The sequence below is a fragment of the Cygnus olor genome, chromosome 5 (genome assembly GCF_009769625.2).
Source record: "Cygnus olor isolate bCygOlo1 chromosome 5, bCygOlo1.pri.v2, whole genome shotgun sequence".
Taxonomy (NCBI): Eukaryota; Metazoa; Chordata; class Aves; order Anseriformes; family Anatidae; genus Cygnus; species Cygnus olor.
The window spans coordinates 3,983,454-4,001,498 of record NC_049173.1 but is presented as its reverse complement, the minus strand read 5'-3'; the positions used below and the strand labels follow the sequence as shown (position 1 = coordinate 4,001,498).

Below are 18,045 nucleotides of genomic sequence, written 5' to 3'. Positions count from 1 at the left end.
TCATTTCAAAGCTCTGATTACAACCGATGAACCAAACCAAGCAGTGAGGATTAACTCCCACCTATGCCCTGCAACAAAAATCATCACAAATTTGTAACACCCCAGCACTGCTGAAAGAAGCAAGTGTTGTTGCCAGACATGTGCACGTGTTCCTTGATGTCACCAAATCCATAAACGTAATCGATGAGTAGGAAATGATTTTTTTGCTACATTTACTACAGCAGAATGACAGAGGAGAACAGTCTCTGTCAGTATACCCCATTTTTGTGGCTCACAGGAAGGTTTTATTTCGCTATTACAGTCTTGAGTCCCTGTTTAAGGCAACCGAGGGACACACAAGGCAGCTTTAGGGCTGCTCCTTTTACTTCTCACCTGATCCATTTTTTTGGAAATGGCTTCTTAGAAGAAGGGCAAACATAATAAGGCAGCTACTGTCCTTTTTATAACTCTCAGTCAGGTCTTTGATTTGGGCCAGCAAGGAAGCTTGTTAGATCTGATAAAAGCAACTAAGCATCTCTGGAAAATGCTATTAAAAACAGAACATGAAACAAATGAAAAGCTGGGAGACTTAATGGTAAATACATGGCCTGGAAGTTCAGCACAGCTACATCCTGTTTGCCATTATTATTTAATACTGGCATCGATTGGTTGACAGATAAGACAGAGCAGGCAATTCTCCGTGGAGTTTACTTGAATACCATTTCACTTTGAGATTAAAAAAAGCCCAGATCACACTGTCTTGTTGGGAAATGTTAATGTAGCGGTGCTGCTGACTACTGCGGTCAATCAGTAAAAAAGAAAAACCCTCTTTCTTTGATCGTCTACATGGACAAAACCCAAGTCTCTGCTAACAATGAAACAGTGCCCGACTCCAGACTGGAACTAGTGCAGCACTACACCGCTCCTCTGAATAATAACCTGTATGTTCTCCATCCCAAATACAGGTAAACTGTTCATATGGAACAGCTATTGTCATTGCTCAGGCTCTTTGGTGCAGCTGCGGAGAGGTCTTTATTAATTTTTGTGAGAGCCCCCAGAATCACAGAACGACTTGTACCAGCTCTCCCTTTCACAAGTGACACGTTGCACACAAAGAGAAGGCTGAGGAGCAATTACTTCCACCATCACCACCTTGGCCGCCCTGATTTCATGGCAGAACAGTTAGCAACACAGACGGGGAGGCTCAACTCAGCAACTGCTTCCATCAGGTTTGTAACAACCAAGCTAGCAAGACTCGATGCAGGACCACGTAGACAGGGAAGGTGATTTTTATTTTCAAGACTTATCTCACCCACTCGTTCTTGCACATTCACATACTCACTAGCATCAAGACATGTGTCCAAATGGTCCGGTCAAGACTGCCTACAGTGAAACAGAAGGCAAGGAACGTTGTCTATCAGATCCTTCTCATGCCTTTGTGGCTCACACTGAGCAGCAAAGACACCAGATGACATTTACACTCTTCATATTCTTTCTTAGTACAGACAGCTCTGGGCCCAAGTTGCGTCACGCTGCTGTTGCTCCGCATCTGCACTGTGGCCTCATCCGAGGTACGGCCTTGCTGCCACCAGCGCTCCATCCAACACGTGTTCCTTCTGTTATTACATTCTCTGCATTCCTCCTGCTGTTCTCAGTCCCTTGGGTTGCCTCAAACACACCACTCTTTGCCATGATGATTTCCGAACAGAACCATCTGTCTTCGGAAGCTCTCTGCACCGAGCACTTCTCAATCCCCACAGACACGCGTTTGATTCCTTTTTGATAAACAGTGCAAACAGCAGGCTGATTCGGCCAGCCGTTTATTCCGGAGTTGTCTATGGCAGGGAAGGTCACTCTAGGTAGACCAGATAAACAGCTCTGCAAACAGCCCATGGATCACTGGCTGGAAATCTGTGGTCACATGCATCAATTCCCAAGCCTCTATCTATCTATAGAACTAAGCATTGCTCTTTTTATGACCACCTACATCTTCTTCTCAAAGGTGACTTTCAGAACTTGGAAGCAGGATGATGGCAAAACAAAAACAAACAAAAAAACAGAACGACAGACGAAATGGGATACTTTGAGCTTCCTTCCCTGTCCTGGAGGTGTGCAGCACCTTGTGTGTGGCACACAGAAGCCAGCTCCAGCACAGCACTGATAAAGGAGCTGCAGGAAAGTGCAGCTGAAGAGCTTGGAGCACGGCTTTTTCTCCCCAGGACTGAGCAGCTGTCCTGAAACTGGATGTGGGGCAAAGCCACAAGGGAACAAGAGGGAAAAAAGAGAGCAGCTACTCCCCATTTTCTAGAGGTTCTAACAAATGTCTGTATTTCTGTGTCTTCTACCAGCAGATAAGAAACCCAGCCTGTCCTTAGGAGAACTTGGCTCTCCAGCAAAACAATTTCTCAACAGCCATTTTTATTGCTTCTGACAATATACTACTGGGAGAAAGAAAGAAATAACGTTCTGCAATTCTTTAGTTTCTTTCTTTATTAGAGTACGCAAATTTCCTGGGACTATTGATAAAAGAAAACGTAAATGGTCAACTTTTCATCTCATCTGACAATGCAAGTGAAAAGAGTTGGAAATTCCCCAAAGCAGGCTACTCAGGTAAGAATAGCACAGCAGAGCTGCCCAAGTAACAACTCCACAGATTAATTAACATTTGCATGGAGAAAAAGTTCTTGCAGCCACTGCCAGCAAGATTGACAGTCTGTCTCAAGAGGACACAGCAGTGGCTCAGGCTTAGAAGTGTCAGCAAGGTTCAGTTCAAGCCAACAATTATCAACAAAAACCTTTCCACTCATTCAAACAGGCTTTGGCTCAGGTCCCCCACGCATGCACACACACACACACACACTTTCAAAACTGACATAAACAGTGTCCTGAACAACTTCAACTTCCAGCTCCTGTCACAGTCCAGCCTTCGTCTGCAAAATAAATATACACGGGTTTAACAATATATCCTTTCCTTCATTAGTTACAATCTGTAAAGTGCTAGGTTGCTAAATTATAGTGAATTAAAACGTTGCTCTAATATTTTAAATACAATGAATATCGATGAGCTGCGTGCATTTCAACTTCACTTGCAAGTTTTATTCTTTTTTCAGTAAACTAAACTTAGTAATCAAAACAGCCTGCAATAGTACTCCATGAAAAACTAGTAAGAAGTTACAAAAATAATCACATCCTTCAAAGATCTCCTACGCACTTCTTCTGTCCACATTGCACAGATAAATGTAGCGATCCTGTGAGCATATGGAGCGAAGACATATAAGGAAGTTGAAAATTACCTAGCAATGAAAAGCAAAACCCTACAAGTTAATGCTACATATCCTCCCATAAACAGTCTGTTCTCTGCATTTAACCTCGGTGCATACAACCCAGTTCTTCTATTTTTGTCCCCGTTAAAAGACTCTCCCAGGAAGAACATCTTCCAAGATCTGGGTTGATTCATCTTCATCTTGCTCCTTTTTACTGCACAGTGGAAAAGATTCTTGAACAAACTGCCTACACATTGGGCACTGCTGAAAATACCTAATGCAACCATCACACAGGCACGTGTGTCTGCAGGGTAGGAGTACCCAGTTCACTGGGCCGTTCTGGCACACGACACAGTCTTTACTGTTTTCTTCATGCAATTCTGGCTCATCTTCAGCCAGTCCAGCCTTTTCCAGCAAGCTTTTGTCGATGCTTCTCTCACCTAGGGAGGTATCGCACGAAGATGGTGCAGTACTATTTGCAGACATGAAGAGCTGCTAAAATACACATACACACAAAAATTTAGCAGAATCCAACAAACTCTCCCCCAGTACCTGAACACACACACACCATGCAAGTTCCACTGCAGCACGTTCACTCGGTTCCACTGGGTCAACCAGGACTCACTCCCTCTGTAAGTGAAGACAGTTTCCTGGCCTCCAGTGATATGTATTACAGAAGCACAAGAATATGTAAACCACTGGCAAAATATTAAGGAGAAGATGTCAAATCTTAGCTGAATCAAACAGCGGTGTACATGCATGAGCTTCAACAGAACTGCACAGGTTTCAAACAGCTCAGGTTTCTGTTCCTGGCGTATCATTCTCTGTGCCTTGAGGGATGCTTCTACCCACTCCTACCAAAACATATATTCCAGTGAGCCTTCAAATCCACTTCACTCTACCCACTCTGCTCTTCCTCACGTTAAAATTCTCTATTCCTCTCTGTTGTATTTTATGTGAAGCACAAATTCTTCTGGGCATGATCTGTTAATAAAGCCAGCGAACTACCATGCAGACAAAGATGCCCACAGGGAGCACACTACACAACTGTATTACAAAGTGCTGCTGCACAGTTGTTTCTGTTCAGTTTAAGCAGTATTTTTTACAACAGTAACGTGAAAATAAAGCTTAAAGGGGATCAACAGGGAAGTGTATCTAGATCAACTACATCAGTAAAAAAAAGAAAGGCCAGGATAAGCATTTATTGGGAAAAAATCTATTCTGAATGAATGCTGAGTCGATAGAATTGACTTGGCACAATTTCTAGCTAATCAATATTATACATTATTTTTATTATCATAGTAATGAAGTGCCATAGAATCACATCATCAACTGCCTGACAGACACAGGACAAAGATGGTCCCACAACATGCACAGATAAAGGAAACTGAAAAAGAACAATGAGAACATTGGTTCATCTGATAACGGTCTGTACTACCTTTGTACATGTACTGTGGTAAAAAGAAATTAAAAAGTGCTATTCTGAGGCTTTTCCAATTGTAGAGCAAAATAGGAGAAAGTGCTGTTTGAGAGATTAGCAAGGAAGTAAATGTTTTGTAAAGAAGCAGCATTCAACAGGTAGTTAATTTGTTACTACTGCTTTAACAAGCAGACAGGATCCAGGCCTCCTAGACTAGAAAAAAGTTATTTCTTTAGGAAATCTTGAATATTTTCATACATTCTGCAGAGTAACTTTGGCTGGAACTACTCACCTGATAAAATAATTTTAACTGTTACCCACTTCTTTGCAATAACAATAAAAGTCCAACACTAATTTAGGCTCCTGAAAGCCCACACAAACTAAACTTAACACTGTTACCCAAACGCAACAAGACTGGGTATACATGGCTTACCTTAAGATCATGGTATTGACCTTGAGCTAGAAGTAGATACTGATATAATATTCTGCAGGAAAGTCTGTAGCTCTCATCAGGAATATGAATTACAGCCACCATTGAAATCTACCAAAAAAAAAAAAAGCTGTGTTTAACACCTTTCCTTTTCATGGTATGATTTGTATAAAATGGTGAGTGTGTCTGCTTTAAACATTACACGCTTTGTTGTAACTTCTGACCTGCTTATTTCCTTGGACATCCAGGACTTCACTGACATTGACTTCAAGCACAGAGGAGAACAAAATGCTGAACAAGGTAAAAACAGGAAGCAGCACACGGTAGCACTTTGTGGAGCCTCAGCTTTCCGCCCTGGTCTTCCACGGAGCCCTCCCATCGCCAGTTTACAGTGGAGACTCACTGACTGCTCTCACCTGACGGAATTAGGCCCCCTACCAAAGAGGCACCTAGGCACATGCAGTCCTCCTGAAGTTTGGTGCTTATACAGCTGAGGTAGGGCTTACAGTCATGCATGAACCTCAGAGACTACCTGCATAAATGATTTCAAGTAGAAGCAGCAGCTCCTACACCCCTCAGAGCACAGACTATCTTGTGTTGAGCTTTTCCAAGGTGGGAGAGAAGTTGATAAACTGCAGGGCGTTTCCTACAGCAACCAAGCCCCAGGTGAATGCTTTGAACCAGATGATCCCGGAGGTCTTTTCCTACCTTACTGATTCTATAAATGCATGCACTTCGGTCCCGTACAACGCACCCTGCTGCATCCCAGGGTGCCTTCAGCACAAGACATGACACTGTCAGCTGAAGGCAGAGTGTAGAGTCACAGGGCAGCACGTAAATGGCCTTCTCCACCTTCTGTCACTTCTCTCACAAACGCACAGACCATAGTTTTCAAGACTCTGAGAAGCATTGAGAAGCATCACTGATTGGCTTGTAAACTGAATAGGCACAGGACAAATTTCACTGAAAAGGATTATAAAAGGACCCCGTGGGCTGCCTTTAGAGTCGCTTTGCTGAAAACAAAAGCAATATAAGCTTGCATGCTGTGTCTAACACCCCTTGCCCTGCCCAAATTATGTAATAGCCTCTAAGAAGTTGAAGAAATAATGAGATTCAATATTACTGTAGTTCTCAGAAATTGTCAAAAGAGAAATGAAATATAGCAGACAGCTGCTTTGTTTAAATAAATAAATAAATGCATATCAGACTCACACTTCAAAATCTACTACATGGCTACTTACATACAGAGTTCAAATATACACGTACCTATGCATTTATACTGAATTTACTATTCCCCTTGCATAAGGTCTTTTTTTTTTTTTCCTAAATCACAATGCCTCAAAAAAATTCGTAAAGCTTAGCACTAGCTTACTTCTGGAACCTGAAAGCCATCAATTCTCCATTAAAATGATGGATTTTGTGTTTTGATAATAAGATTTTAAAAGCTAACCATTCTCGGTGCATTTGTATTACATCATCCCACCAGAAGTGCTTTTCCAAGGATGATGCATGTCTTCAATTCACTGTTTGCTCAGACACCTAAGCAACTTTCCGACCAGTGATTAGAACTAGTTCGCAACACAAGTGCCTCAATCTTCAACTTGTCGTCTCCTCTGGTATCCTATCCCACAGCATAGAAACAAATACTGTGATACTACAACCTAGCACAAACCCAGTGCTGGTTTATAGAAGCACAGAATGGCTGAGGTTGGAAGGGACCTCTGAAGATCATCTGGTCCAACTCTCCTGCCCAGCAGGATCACCTAGAGCACGTTGTGCAGGATGGCATCCCGGTCGGTTTTGAACACCTCCACAGCAGGAGACTCCACAACCTCTCTGGGCAACCTGTCCCAGTGCTCTGTCACCCTCACAGTGAAGAAGTGCCCTCTCATATTCAGCCAGAACCTCCTGTACTTCAGTTTGTGCCCGTTGCATCTTGTCCTGTCGCTGGGCACAACTGAAAAGAGTTCAATTATAGCTTACCTCTCCTCTGAGCACCAAGTGTTTTCTCTGTTTGTAAATAGTTGCATGTCATAATCAAGATACTTTTCAATCTTCTGTTTTATACACGCAGCCCAAGATCTTAAGTCTTCAACCACTTTAGCCCTGCTGTTCTTCAAATCATTTCTGTAATTTTTTTCTATCGTCATGCTAATTCTATGGAGCTAGAAGAAAATTCCAGCACAAAACCACACAGGTATGATCTGACCACAAATACATTCAGGATGAATGTTAGACCAGCCAGAAATGAGAAATAAGGTTCTGGATCACTGTCTGTGGTGAGAGAGACCAAAAACCAACAAACCAAAAAAAAAAAAACCAACACAAGATGGAGCCTGATGCATCGCTATGAGAAATCATATCCCTTGTGCTATTATCATACTTGTCACAATGGCAAAGATGCCTTTCCACAGTATACTTATATTTTACTAGTTTGTTTCAGCATCAGATGCAATTTTGACATTTGTCATGCAAGTTCAGGTGGATTTACTCCTTTGACCATATTAACAATTTCCAGTTGTGTTCCTCTTCTCCAACACCAGGTTAAAAATACCTCCCCTCACTTTCTTTCTATTCCTTTCTTCTATATTAATGAACACAAAAATGTAGCATTACAAATTCACTTCCACGCTAATGCCAAACACATTCAAATATTAAATATTAAACTGAGCTGAGCTCTAACCATACATGCATGTACCAATCTGGGAAATAGCCAGGGGAAAAAAGCCTCTTGAAGGGGGACAGGAGGGAGGAGGGCAGTCCAATTGTCAGGTGACAAGAAGCCAAGGACAGGCATCACTTGGAAAGGGAACATACAAGTTTTCTTAGGTATTTGTGTGATCTTAATTTCCAAGCAAGTGTATGGAAAAGGGTTCTGCAGGTTTAGGCAATTCACTTCCGAGTTTATTGGTATTATTGCTCAAGCAATTAGAGCTATCAAATTACCAACCAAATGAAACGAGAAGGTGAGGGATAAAAGCATGTTCCAAAAAGAACAAAATTCAAGTATGAGTTAGGAGTTTAAAAGAGATGTGACAAGGCGAAAGTTGTTTTAACTCTATTAGGAGGAGCTGAATCTCTCAAGTCAGTTTAGTGCAGGACCTTCACACCTTGCCGCAAACGACCTGAGGTGGCTACTGAGACGTAACGTACTGCATTACAGACTCAGGCCTGATGCAGAAAGGTAACATCCATGTTCTTAGCGTTCCAGTCAACAATTAGCTCAAATATCTGTGTCAGACACAGAAAAAAAATCTGTCTACTTTGCCAGCAGCAACCTGAAAGATTGTATCAGCACAAGAGCTCCACCACAGGTTTGTGTAATCAGAAAAATCAGAACAGTATCTTAGTAACCTCCCCCAACTCTAGTTTATCTGGCCACAGGGCCTTCCACAGAGGAGACCTTTAGCAGACAGAGCTTAGAGCTTTGTGAAAACCACAAGCGTCTTTTGAATGGCACACACAAAATTTTATACAACAACTATCCTCACTCCCCTGGAGTCATCAGTGACCAAATTAGGGACCAAATTCTAGGGGACAGAGAAAACAAACTGTTTTATTCAAGCCTAGATTTGTCTCCTAAAATATTCAGTGCTTAAATACAGCGACCCTAAAATATATTCCTAAATTACTTACAATATCATATATTTCCCTGTCTTCTTCATCAGCTAACGTCAACAGTGCAATCAATGGGTAGCGAGCTCTAGGCACTGGGCCAAAATCGACAACTTGGGCGTCTTCCGGTAACTGACAATATTTTTCTTCCTTCTCATTTTTCTTGATGCTTTATTTGGGTCAAGGAAAACAATCAGTGTCAGTGCAATTGTAGATAAATGTGACGTATGCAAAAAGAATATTTTTCATCATATTTGTTCATAAATACACCGTGCCAAGAACTGCCTAATGCTCACAAGCCTCAACTCTCCCTGTGCCAGTAAATTATAGCATATTTTGTCAAAATAATTTTAAAAAAGGATACAAGTACTGTTGTCGATAGAGGTATTCGTTGTATAGAGCATCCTCTAGCGCCTGAGGAGTATTTATTCTGAAGCAGTAGACGTGTTTCTGCAACGCTTCATGGAGTTTTTGAACATTACAGCCCCAGTAGCAGGTAAGAACACAGTCTTCCAGACAGTCAGGTGTCAGCGTTATTCCCTCTTTTAGAAGAAGATAAGGATTTCATTAATTCCATTAGCTCACCTTTGTTCAGGGATTCTGGAATTACTAAGGTAGGTTCTTAAAAGGCAACAGGCATAAAACGACTTTAGTGTCCAGGATTTTAATCTATTCTTTAAAAACTTAGGCTAGGTTTGGTGCTTATGGAAGCCGATGATGACGATGAAATGGTTGGGAGGAGATACAATGGTTGATTAAGCTAACAAAAGCAGCACGTGCATTGTATGAAGAGTAAATTTTAACTTCTGGTAACATTTTACATGCAAACTGGCAGACCCAAGAGCATAACCTCTAGCCCAAAGTTCATTCCCTCTTCAGACAATGGCATTAATTGGATCACTGGCCTACAACACCTGCTGCAGTCACAACGAGTAAGGCCCTATTGATCAAGCAGAGGGACGATAAAAAGAGGATCTGTGTGCTGCACTTCTTTTCTAAAAACCAGCTATCCAGCACATCAACTTCTGAATGCTTACTGCACAACCAGAAGCACAACTCTTGGAAAGTCCCACCAAATTCAAGTGCTCAAACAGCCTGAAAACTCCATGTTACTTGAAGATTCAGTTGAGGATTTTTCCTTTTTTTTTCTTTTCTTTCTTTTTCTTTTTTAGTTTGGGGGGAAGAGAGAGATGAAGAACGTTCATTAACTGCTGCAGTACTTTTCCCATTCATAGGAAGGCTTCACATCTGCGTTGGTGGAAAATGCCCAGCCTAGCTTACTGCTCCCAACAAGGCAGAAGAGCATGAATTTTGCTTCCTGCGTGGGTGATTTCAAGGGTGTTAGGGACTACTTGACTCTGATACACAAAGATATTTCACTTCAGTTTCCACTGAAACACAGATATATATATATATATATACACACACACACGTATATGTTTATATATTTTAAAGCTGTGCGCTTCCAAACATCACTGGAGATCTGAAGTTTAATTTTCAATTGGATGACATATATTCTATGATGAATTCTATAGAATTCTACAATTCTGTAAAGTTTACCAAGACACGCTCACAGTAGCTGGCAAGCTGCAAATGTTTTTATTACTTAAAATCTGTTATAGCAGGAAGTGTTTCATTAATAAGAATTAAACTGTGCTAAATATCCAAATATTTCACTTTAAAAATACCACATTTATGAATTGCTAAAAAATGATTTTTTCTATAGCAACGATGGGAGGAAGCACGTTTCTAAAGATCTACTGGTAAAGGAAAAGGATGAGAGCACGAAATACGGATAGTACTATATTTAGGAACACAAACTAACAAAAAATAAGCACATCAGAAACCTACTGACTTGTTACTGAAGCTGTGCCGGGATGTGAGATTTCTAACCCAAAAGGATTCTTCACTTGTCTCATCCGCTTTTTCAGTACTCTTGTGCTGGATTCTGTTTCTTCCGAGTTTCTCAGAATAACAGGAACGCCCAAACCAAACCTAAGAAAGAAAAAAAAGAACAAGCAGGTTATGCATTAATGCTGGCATGTTTGACTTTTTGTTCAGCTCTAAGTTACAAGCAGCACAACAAATGGACCTAGCTTTGAGGAATGCGTTAGGATGCATGCATAACACAGCCTGCCGATCCAACCCCAGCTTTTTGTGGCAGAAGGTAGGAGTCTCCACAGTGCTAAAAAATAATAAATAAATATTTAGAGGGGCTATATTCTCCAGCGGTGAGATACAAACAATACAGTTTACTCCTGCACCATTTCCACAGTGCGTAAAATTAGTGAGGATGGTCGATGCCCTCTAGTGGTACGCGGTTGACCGAAGTTCTCTCCCAGATGACGTTCTGCACAGCCACTCGCGGGACAGAAATCGCTGCTTGCACAGGTGGAACAGACTTCACGGGCTGGGTGCTCGGTAGGAAGACCTCAGAGTAAATCATCCAGCCCTAAGGTACACCCAGCTGTAACCACAGCCAGCGAGATGCTTTGAAGGAAGATTAAGGTCCCAATTTTCCACGTTAACCTTGATTACAACAAGATGCTGATATTAAATCTGGGGTCTCCCAGCCTCTGCTTTGAGCCAGGAACCAAATGCAAAATAGCCCAGACTCTGAATCAAAGCTGCAATCTAAGACCCCTTTGAAGGTGAAACTAGCATGCTAGAAACGTCCAAGGGGTGGTTTGCCTCTAAAAGGATAACTTCTAAAGCTTTGCTTCATTTACTTAAACATTCTGTGGATCAAATGAAAATCAAAGAAGCCAAGAGGGAATACTTCGGATGATCTTTAAGGCCCCTTCCAACCCAAGCCGTTCTATGATTCAAGATGATTTCTGACAGCAATTAAAAAAAAATAATCAGGTTTTCATACTGCCCGGGGCCTTTAAGGGAGCTGCTACAGAAGATCAGGATCTACAAAACGAGCTCTGCAGAATACTTCTCACTTGGCTAAAAATAATTCAATTTTAAGGTGACAGCAATAACGCTCGGTAACCAAAGGATAATTAGAGAAACCGGCCTAGATACGCAATCAGAGGACTGAAGACATGCAATCACAGGCTGAAGAGGTTTTTGCAACCGCATCCCTCCAGCCCTGTCTCATTAGCAAGGCAGCAGGGAGAAGCTGTGGGGGTCCTTTGTTAATGCATTTTAGCAAACAGTTATTAATTAGCTCAGGCTGTACTTCCACGCATTTGTGCTGTTGCTGCCATCACCTGCGCTGTTCGAGCAGTGGCCTCTTTAACGGTTCGGAATTTCGGTTCGTGCAGCCAGCAGCGTAGCGGGTGCTGGAAGCATCGCCTCTGCCCTGAACCAACCATTTCCATTTCACAGACTGAACCAGCAGCTGTTAAAATAAGATGGATCTTGTTATCAGTAACCCCAGCTGAGAAGGGCACTACCAACATCAGTGTAAAATCTGTTTGAAAATTGGTAATTTCACGTACGATACAGCTCTGAGCCAAACAGAGGATTTTTTGGCTTTACTGCTATGTTTGCCCTGGTTTTAAAATTGTTTTGGACTCCTGGGTGTCAAACCAAGAAGGAAAGCTGAGCTTTTACTGACATTGAGCTCTGAAAAATTGCCTCTTAATTCACGTTGGAGGGCGCCCTGCGTAAGGCTAACAGAAAAACATCAGTCAAAGGCAACATTCAAGTTGAGGAAACAAAAAAATATCTCAAAGCCATCCCCAACAGCACCAACCTGTTCCTGACAGCCTGACAAATATTCGCCTTCATCATTCGACGTCTTGCCCGAGTGCCACAGACACACCAAAAGGGAAAAAGAGGTGGTAGAGAAGAGTCTACTTTCATTATTCCAACTCTGAGAAATTCCTTTGGCTTGCTGGACTGCTGGCAACATGTTCCTGTCCGTGATGGTCTAACACGGGGTGCTCAGCCACGCTCAGTTTGTGCACGAGGAGGGGCAGATCTCTCGCCCGAGGCAATCAAACAGCCAGGCTGAGTTCGCTGGGGCCGTAACGAAGTTCAACGTCTTCCAGTGTAACATCTTACTGAGAAAGAAACCAGGTGCAGCAGCTGCTGGGCTTGCTCAGTATCTGAGGCTCAATGGAGCTAATCTCTCCAGCCACACATAAAGACGCCTCCTGTTTTGTACCATCTGGCCCATTCTGAAGTACAAACCCTGCTCTTTGGAAACTTTCTTCGCTGGGCGAAAGCGACAGGATAATCACCATGAAAAGCAGCCACAGAAAAAAAAAGCCTCCAGTACGGTTTTAGCAGCAGCTGAAGGCAAAAAGCCCTTTCTGCTCAACAATAAGGTTCAGTGCTTCTGTACATTTTCAGGCAGTACTCAGTGCATGAAGGATGAATAAAGTTTTTATTTCACCATTTAACTTTCTATCAGCCTAGATCGTTAGCTGGTAGAGGGGACGAAGAATTTCTTTAGAGCCAGGCTCTCGTAGAAAAGACACACGGCTCCACCAGTTTTGTTCACGAGTTCATTTCTTCAAAGAGCAGTCCGACTCGGAAAAGGGGAGAAAATACAATGGGAAGGGCTCAAGGGTTGAGGTAAGGACAGGGAGATCGCTCAACAATCATTGTCACAGGCTAAACAGACTCAGCGGTGGGAGATTAATGTAATTTATTGCCTATTACTAATGAGCTGGAGCAGGGAGAAACTAAAACAAACTAAAGACATCTTCCCCTCATCCACCCTCTTTTACCTCCTTCCCCTGAGGGGCGCAGGGGAGCTGCGGTCAGTCCCTGTCGCTTCGTCTCCTCCTTCACGGTCACTCCCTGCCCCTGCTCCGCGTGGGGTCCCTTTTGGGGCTGGCTCTGATCTGATTTGGGGCAGCTGCTGGGCTCTGCTCACAGAGGCCAGCCCCGCCAGGTAAAGCCAAGGCAGCAGGTACCGGGCACCGTCCTGCCCAGTAACCCACTCGTATTCTCTAAGCACGGCCCCAGGTGTCCAGGGCTGGCCGTAAAAACAGACGCTCTTCGAGTCGGTGCCTGGGTTTGCAAATTAAAGCGTCAGCATTCCCAAGCAGTTGGTGGCTTTCGGGCTGCCCGCCACCGCCACGTACACGTTTATAAAACAGGCTGGTGCTGGCAATGATGGGGGAAGCCAAACGTCATTACAGCAAGGATCACGTATTCACACGATACCGCGTGCGTTCGTAGCGCTCCGCGCAGCAGGACGTGCACCACGTTGTTTTCATGCGTTAGGAGGTTCGAGGGTGTTTCAGCACAGGTGGAGCTGCCGACAAGCTGAAGTTGGCTGGGAGCTCTTGGTCTTATGGCTGAGGTACAGCACAATTCAAAGGTAGCTGCAAATATCTCCAAAGCTGGTGCTAAGCTCCATGCTGCTGCACTTATTCAGCTAACAGGCTAGGTTGGACACACTCTGGGCATATTTGCATCGTATCTAGTGCAGATGCGCCTAGGCTTTCTGACGGCAAAACAAAAACGCACCCGGACAGCCCTGCAGCCCCAGAAGCATCAATGGACACGTGCACAAACGTGAGGATCTCCGGCACGCCTCTGTACCCCGAGCGCAGCGAATTGCAGACATTTTACAGCAGGGACTGCAAAGCAGATTGCTAACAGTAAGCTGATAAAGCTGAAGTGGTTTTGGATATACGTGCAAGAAATTTGACTCCTGATTTAGTACCATGATTTAAACGATCACATTTTTAAGAACTGATGAAGTGAGAAAGGTTAAAGCGGAGAGAAGCGGATGGCAATATAATACTGTCAGCGTGCAGCAGGACGGAGAGGATTGCGAAAAGGATTCCTGCCGCCTCCGCGAGTAAATAACGAGGTGGAGCTTGGTCCAGCAGACAGACAACACGACGGCCAGCCCTGCCTTCCCTTCCACCTGCCCAACGCTAGGGGAGGCAATGCAAAACAAGAACAAAAACTTTCCACAAAGCACATCTGACAGATCAAAAGGTAACTGCATGCACACCGAGAGCAGCAGATGGCACATGTCTGAGGCGGCAGCAGCAGCTAACAACGCGGTGTAAACAAGGAAAAGTCAGGCAGAGTATTTATAAGCTGCCAAAAGAACAAACAGCGACAGCTACGACAGCTGTAACTCAGAGAGAGACAAAGGGAGGAGAACACCGAAGCTCAGCAGCACTACGGATATCAATGTGAAGCCAATAGGAGGAAACGCAGTAACTCAATTTTATTCTCTCCAGAAACCGCACGAGCGTGGCGTATCCCCAATTACTGCATAAATTATTTTGATCGCTAATCGATGCTCCCCGCTTGGCGTGTGTCTGTGTTTACATTCAGACAATTCCGAGCCAGCAGGAAACCAAACACAGCAGTGTTACGGACGGACGTTTGAGCACTACGCTCAGTGCCGTCCTTCCTCACCACCTATACTCATCACAACCCCAATTCTCTGGCCACTTCCAGGCCCCATGCACCCACCCCACGGCCATCCCGCACCTCCAGAACACATTCCCCACAGGGTACCAGCTCCCATTACTCCCCTCCCACACCGTGCCACCCCATCACCTGGCCAAGTGCAAAGTCCTGCACCTGGGTCAGGGCAATCCCAAGCACAAACACAGGCTGGGCGGGGAATGGATTGAGAGCAGCCCTCAGGAGAAGGGCCTGGGGATGCTGGTCGATGAAAAACCGAACGCAAACCGAACTGTAGGGGTTGGAAAGGACCTCTGGATATCATTGATTCTAACCCTGCTGCTAAAAGCAGGTTCCCTACAGCTGAGCAGGAAAACGTCCAACCCAGAAAGCCAATGGTATGCTGGGCTGCATCAAAAGCAGAGCGGCCAGCAGGGTAAAGGGAGGGTGTGGGGTTTTTCCCCCCTGTGCTCTACTCTTGTGAGGCCCCACCTGAGGTGCTGCGTTCAGTTCTGAGCCCCAGCACAAGGAGGACATGGACCTGTTGGGGTCCAGAGGAGGCCCCGAGGATGCTCAGAGGCTGGAGCCCCTCTGCTGTGGGGACAGGCTGAGGGAGCTGGGCATGTTCGGCCTGGAGAAGGGAAGGCTCCAGGAGACCTCACAGGGGCCTGACAGGGCTGCAGGACAGCTGGGGAGAGGCTCTGTGTCAGGGGGTGCGGTGACAGAACAAGGGGTGATGGATTTAAACCAAAAGCGGGTAGGTTTAGGTTAGATACGAGGAAGAAATTCTTCACAGCGAGGCCCTGCTGCAGGCCGCCCCGAGGAGCTGTGGCTGCCCCATCCCTGGCAGTGCCCCAGGCGGGGCCGGACGGGGCTGGGGGCAGCCTGGGCTGGGCCTGAGGGGCTGCGAGGCCCTTCCCACCCCCCCCCCCGCCCCCCTCACCCGGAGCCCCCCCCGCCTCGCCCCACCGAGCTCACCAGCCCAGCACCAGGCCGCTGGTGACGAGGAAGCAGGCGAACACCACGGCGATGTAGAAGAGCGGCGAGTACTCGTACAGCGTCACCAGGAACACGGCGGCCATCGGGCCCCTCACACACACACACACACACACACACACACACACGCGCGCCGCGGCGCATGCGCGGCAGCCGCCTGAAGCCGCTGCCCGCAGCTTGCCCGCGCATGGGCGGGGCCTGCGTAAGGATGCGCAGGGTGCGCGGCGCTGCGCCGTTTGCGTAGCCCGCCTGCAGCCGGGCCCCGTGGAGCTTCCCGGTTCTCCCGGGGGGGTTTTAGGGGGCTACGCAGCGCCCTTGGCGCGCTGCAATGAGTGTGACCTCCCTGCGCGGTGCCCCATGAGGAAATAGCAGCGTAGGGAGTGTAATATAGAGCGCAGGGAGGCGAATGCACGTAATAGAGCATAGGGAGGTAAAGGGACGCAGCCACAGCTGCTCGGCAGCCCTCGTCTTCTGTGGCGCTCGCTAAACTCTGCCTGAAAATGTGTCGTTTTGTCCTACGGGTCTGCCATTTGTTAATATAACTTCTCTTCTTCCTGGTTCAGCAGGCAAGAGGATGACATCTTTAGCACCCGGTGCTGCGGCAGGTCTGAGGAGGCAGTGTTATGGCAGCTGAACGTCGCAGCAGGGTGACAAAAGCCAGATATTTCCCCCGGCTCCCGGGCAGACGGCCGCCAGCAGCCTGTTATGGAAGAGAGGCGCTGGTGCCCGCGACTTGCCAGCTCCGAGTCCTGGTTCACGTCCAGAATCACACTTAAATTGTATAAAAAAGAAGTTTTCTGAGGGGCAAACATTACTGAGCCTCACGCCTGCCTTGCGCTTGAATTTTCTGAACCTTATGAAGGTGGAAACCCCACTCGAGGGCGGTTTTTTCACAGCCGCGTCATTTCTCCACGGATATTCCCCGGTATTTCGGCAAAGGGGCAAAGCCTTGAGCTCTCTGACAGGCCTCAGCGGCCTTTATGGGGACGCCCTGCCCGGGGCTGGCCTGACCCCGCAGGTTTGGGGTTTCTCAGCCCTTCCCACCCCAAAGCCGTCCCACAGCCGCGGATCCCGGGGCCGGGACCCGATCCTGAGGGAAGCTTCGGGCCGCCCGCCGGCTGCGCACGGCCCCGCCCCGTCGCTAGGATACCGCGGGGTGGGCGGGGCCACGTCGCCGTGACAACAGGGGGCGGAGCCCCATCACCATGACAACAGGGGGCGGAGCATCATCGCCATGACAACAGGGGGCGGAGCCTCGGCTCCATGACAACGTTGCGCCCCTCCCTCCCCCGCGGGCCTTGAGCCTTCCCGCCACCCGTCGGCGCGTGCCGGCGCCCGCCCAACCCAAGGCGGCGGCGCTGATTGGCCGGGAGGCGGAGGGAGGGGCAGAGAGAGAAGGGGCGGGGCCTCGGCGGCGCAGGCGCAGCACGGGTGGGGGGGGGAGGCGGCGGTTTCCGTTGGCGGCGCGCGAGCGGCGGCGGTTGGGCGCGCGCGCAAGATGGTGAGGGGGCGCGCGCCGCCTGAGGGGGGAGGGGGCTCTGTGAGGGGACAGCGCGGGGGGTGGGGGGGCGCGCAGGTTTTTTGGGAATAACGACAAATGTGGGATATCTGTGAGGGGATTTGGGGCGGGGGGAAGGAGAGGTGACTCCTTCCAGCCGGTGTGGGAGGAAAGGAGTGTGACGGCCAGCTAAAACTTACGCTTTAAATAGCGCCTTTATTGTGGTCCATAAGCTGTGTTGAAACATCTCCTCAGAAGGTCGTGTACAGGTAGTCCTGCAAGTATTTCTTCGAGCGCTTCTCTAAAAACGCCTTGAAATATAACTGTTCTGTCAGAAAAAGTCTTATTACCGTAAGGAATTTACAAATAGAATAGTATGAGCAAGCTGGAGGTGGGAAATAGCTTTTCCTCGTCAGGCCGGCTTGCAGCTCGTAGCTGAGGTGATCGCGTGTGTAAAACGTTGCTCAGGAAATGGCAGGGGTTGGCTTGGTGCAGTCGAAAAGCT

At 46.5% G+C, this 18,045-nt stretch overlaps 1 protein-coding gene and 1 long non-coding RNA gene across 3 annotated transcripts; one reads left to right on the top strand and one right to left on the bottom strand.

Annotated features, from left to right (window-relative positions):
* The first annotated feature begins 310 nt into the window (after positions 1–310).
* Positions 311–2,653, top strand: LOC121071464. The gene is made up of 2 exons (XR_005820618.1): positions 311–1,550; positions 1,982–2,653. It is a non-coding gene; the product is annotated as an uncharacterized LOC121071464 (long non-coding RNA).
* Positions 2,459–16,202, bottom strand: CGRRF1 (cell growth regulator with ring finger domain 1). Of its 2 annotated transcripts, XM_040559718.1 has the most exons (7): positions 12,414–13,060; positions 11,926–12,056; positions 10,563–10,702; positions 9,072–9,249; positions 8,729–8,876; positions 5,096–5,203; positions 2,459–3,737 (listed from the first exon to the last, which is right to left on the bottom strand). In XM_040559718.1, exons 1-7 carry the CDS (start codon positions 12,570–12,572, stop codon positions 3,387–3,389), a joined length of 1,215 nt encoding a protein of 404 aa, XP_040415652.1. In that variant the 5' UTR covers positions 12,573–13,060; the 3' UTR covers positions 2,459–3,386. The 2 variants fall into 2 exon arrangements, with proteins under 2 accessions (XP_040415652.1, XP_040415653.1); XM_040559719.1 differs by lacking the exons at positions 11,926–12,056; positions 12,414–13,060 and adding an exon at positions 16,025–16,202.
* Positions 16,203–18,045: the final 1,843 nt, after the last annotated feature.

Bases quoted from the DNA above. Each gene is read 5' to 3' on its own strand.
- CGRRF1 (XM_040559718.1), bottom strand. From the start codon at position 12,572: ATGTTGCCAGCAGTCCAGCAAGCCAAAGGAATTTCTCAGAGTTGGAAT. The intron at 9,250-10,562 runs GTCAGTAGGTTT...TTCTTCTAAAAG, and splicing joins CGGCACAGCTTCAGTAACAA to AGGGAATAACGCTGACACCT. The intron at 5,204-8,728 runs GTAAGTAATTTA...TTTTTTTGGTAG, and splicing joins ACAGGGAAATATATGATATT to ATTTCAATGGTGGCTGTAAT.